Source organism: Aphanomyces astaci, assembly GCF_000520075.1.
Source record: "Aphanomyces astaci strain APO3 unplaced genomic scaffold supercont1.73, whole genome shotgun sequence".
NCBI lineage: Eukaryota > Oomycota > Saprolegniomycetes > Saprolegniales > Verrucalvaceae > Aphanomyces > Aphanomyces astaci.
Window position 1 is genome coordinate 187,520 of NW_009798336.1, and position 4,033 is coordinate 191,552.

At 58.7% G+C, this 4,033-nt stretch overlaps 1 protein-coding gene across 1 annotated transcript; it reads left to right on the forward strand.

The window, feature by feature from the left end:
• Nucleotides 1-59: 59 nt before the first annotated feature.
• On the forward strand, nucleotides 60-1,418 carry H257_15686 (hypothetical protein; the record flags this gene model as incomplete). The annotated part of the gene is made up of 2 exons (XM_009843858.1): nucleotides 60-817; nucleotides 986-1,418. 2 exons carry the CDS (start codon nucleotides 60-62, stop codon nucleotides 1,416-1,418), a joined length of 1,191 nt encoding a protein of 396 aa, XP_009842160.1.
• Between the last annotated feature and the right edge of the window lie 2,615 nt (nucleotides 1,419-4,033).

The following is a 4,033-nucleotide window of genomic DNA, read 5'->3' on the forward strand; positions in this document are numbered from 1 at the left end:
GCCTCTATCACTTCCTCCGGATTGCCAACGACAGGGGCTCCCCTACACACGACATACTCATGGAATCCCTCGAGGCATACCAACTCGACAGTGGCCTCACCGACCACCCCCTAGCTTTCCGCATACCCCCTCCTGTTGCGGACACCACTATACTCGGCACAATGCTCCGGGACCTTGCCACCTTCCAGCCAGCCCTCACCATTACCACGCACTGGCAGCAACCCGCAGCCAGCCTACCACGGCGTCCCAATGACCGCCCCATCTGGGCTTACCTCACACCAACCCTAGGCACGACCCTCATATCCATCAACCGGCTACATACAACAAAGGTCCGCTGGGTGGGAGACATTACCAATGACAAGGGCACCATGCTACTTAGCCTTGAGTCTCTCCGCACCAAATTTGGGCGGTCCAGGCACACGCTCCAACGGTTTGCTCCCATCTGGGACGCCATCCCCACAGCTGTGCCACCTAACCCTCCACCGGCCCTTCGGCAACAAACACTACCGTGGGCCCCCCGCCCCGCTGGCCAACCACTACCTCTCCCCCTGCCACCACCGCTCCGTTCCTCCCTACCATACTTTGCCCACCCTCTTGGCGGCACCTTCTTTGTCCCCACCCCGGGCTACGAAACCCTACACATCCCTGTACACGCCATGCTAGTCATCCCACATCACCTCACCCATCAGGATGGACAACCCCCCACCCTCAGCTACCGCATCGGACAGCGCAATAGTATCCAAACCCGGCAATCACCCGCGGGCACAGAGATTGCTGTCACCTTCTGGCACGAACTCCGCAAAGACTCCGACATCTGGTACTCCCCAACACTGCGTGAAGCGCGCGGTCGCCACAGACTGGTATCCATTACCGACTGTGCAGTACTTATCGGCACTCTCCTACCCACCAGCCGAGCCCAACGCCATAAGTTTATTCCCTGGACCGACACGTTATGAACCGACACACGTACCCATATCACCCACAGCGGGAAAAATAACCGCTCCCTCATTGCCTCCACCGCGGGAGGCACCATCGACAGGACCCAGAGCCCTACAGGGCATCAGCCGGCCCAGCAGGCAACGCCGGCCTGTAACGCATGCCACCGCCTAGCAGACACTACTTTATGTCCAGACTGTGGCCAATGGCATCACTCGGCATACATCCCACACTGCCAAGTGGTCCCACAATACACTACCCCGACGTACGGCCAACACACCCTCCCACTACGGGCTGCGCGCACTTATGCTGTGGGTGATGGCAGCGTCACGCACCAGAGTACCCCAGCCACACATGGAACATGGAGCTACATGGGCCGCGATGGAACCACCCTCGCGGGGATCCTACAAGTTCACGCTAATCACATCACACCCACGCGTTGCGAACTACACAGCCTCCTGGTGGGCCTCCATCATTCTTGAGATGAGGCACTACAAATATGCGACAACACAAAAGCCATTGGACTGGTCGTCCTAGCCAAATCCCTCAAACGCCGCGGTGGGCTCCCCCGCTACAGCAACATATACAGGGTAGAACTTCGCTCGCTCATGGCTCTCTTCACCGATACTGGAACCTTTACCGGCGACTGGATCCGCTCTCACCAGGACCCCGCGGACACGCCCGACCCAATCCTCCGAACCAAGCGCACACTCCTCGCCGAGGCGGACTCCCTCGCCACCCTAGCACACCAGCTCCTCCCCCTTACGAACTATGCGCACCTCATTATCCCAGACTACTGGGAGCTTCGAGACGACCACGACAGGCCGACTACGGGCGCAACGGCCCCATGGCTGGGCGCAATCTACGGCCGAAGAGATTGGCCCAAGGTCCAAGCCAGGAAACCGGACACCCGCCAGACCATCCAGCCCCTACGCATCCCCACAGGGGACATCTGTAAATGGGACCTCCCTGCGCTCACTTTCTACTGGCGTGCCATCTGCTGCACCTTACACACCAACGCCCGCAAACACCGCATACACCCACGCTGGGAGCCACACTGTCTCAAATGCCCCGCTTCCATCAACACGCAGGAACACCGCTTCGGCCTCTCACACCCTATATGCCCAATGTCGGTCCCACTCTCCCAAAAAATTCTCCTCGCCACACAAGCCATCCTCCCAAAGGCCTGGCTCCCTGACCAAGATATCTACCTACCTGGACATAGCACAGCAACCGCGCACATCCTGCCAGGACTGAAACGTCCGCAATGGAAAAGCCGTGGGGGCAACCCCTCCCCCAACACGGGCACCTGCATGATTCCCCTTACCGCTCAACGCTGTGTCCATGCCCTCCACATGCAACGCCTACTGCCCCCCCCCAACCCGAATCTCTCATGCTCGCTGCCTCCCAACTATCCTGGGAATCTCACCAGTGCCCAAGCCGGGCCTCCTACTACCGCGCTGGCTATACCACACAGCGCTGCGATCCACCCCCCTCCTTGCACCACGGGACTTCTGGTTTGGTCAATGGATGGGAGGACCCAATGGCGCTACATTTCATGGCCCACTCGGACGCTCCCCCCACTGCATTATCCCCCGTCCCCCGACTAACCACCACTGGTGGATCGATGCCACTCACAACCCCTACCCCTCCACTTGGTGGCGCCTACTAACCATGGCAATCCATGAAGCTACCGCTCATCACACGCCGGCCACCTACTGGTTTGTCGTTCCCGATGGCTCACGCGGCCATACAACGGCTGAGCAGCACAAACAACATGGCTCCTCACCATACCCCCGCGCCAGCTCTCACTTCGCCACATCTCCTCCATCCACCACACCTCCACGCCCCACTGGGGAAAACTCGCTACTGGCAACCCCACTCCTCTCCACATCGGATTCTTCACCACGGGCAATACCCTAGAGCTCCTCACCTCTGCCCAGCTGTACTGGACGGCCATACTTCAACTCATTGATGCCACCCATTGGCTGCATAGGCCTCCCCCAACCACTCTCCTCAGCTCGGAGGAAACTCACACGGCAGATGCCCCACGACTTCTCACTGCCCCCACACACTACCTGCACTGGACCCAGACCTCCATTCCTGACTACGACCCATATGCCCTCGAATCCCGCGCATTCCTAACGGCTACGTACCCTACTATATACCACGCTACCCCAGGCTGGACAACCTTCCCAACCATGACTCACTCCACACAAGCCTGGGTAGTCTCAATTACGCATCTCCGCGCTCCGCTTTTCCATACCCAATGGTTCGTGGCGCACTGGGCAGTCCTCCGCCGACATTGGCAAACTACATGCGCTACTAACGTGGACCACATACGCACCACAGGGGAACTACCCCTGAGGTTAACAACACCATCCGGCTTAAACGCCCCTACCACGATGCCGCCCCCATGGGCCACGACCGACGTATCCGTGCCCGCAGAGCCCACCTCACAGCCAAGACGCTGCAATGGCACTCCCGTAGAACCTCCTTACTACAACCCGCCATCCCTCCTCCCATAGGCTACGCCGACCCGACCGTACGGCCACCGCGACTCCCCCCGGACCCCAGATTACCTCCTCCAGCGGTATAAGGATTCTGCTCCTTCAAGCAGACCCACTCAGGTTTTCAAGTAGTTAAGTCCGCTAGCTGCCAAAGCAGCTAGTACGCGGCCGAGGCCATTAAGTGCCCGCTGAGCGATTTTAACTTTACAGCGTAATAACAATAACAAAAATGAAGACTGGGACATGGGTCAAGGCGATGTATACATTCACAACGCACCGGCCCTCCCAAAGAACCCGATGTTCAAGGGTTCTACGAAGGAAGAACGGCGAGCGTTCATGGCGTCATACAACCAGTACATCAGCCAGACGAATGCCCTTACCGCGAACGGCGTTCGACCATTTCTGATGCCGTCGAGTGCGTGCATTGAGCCGGCGACTAAACAACGCGTGGCTGAGTGAGACATGGGGAAGTTCCCGGAAGAGGTAACTGATGCCGAATGGGCGGCATGGTTTACGCTAGGATTTCAAGTTAACCCTCGGACACTGGATTCCCTCAAGAAGCGAGTCAAGGCCTCGGTGGTTTTGAC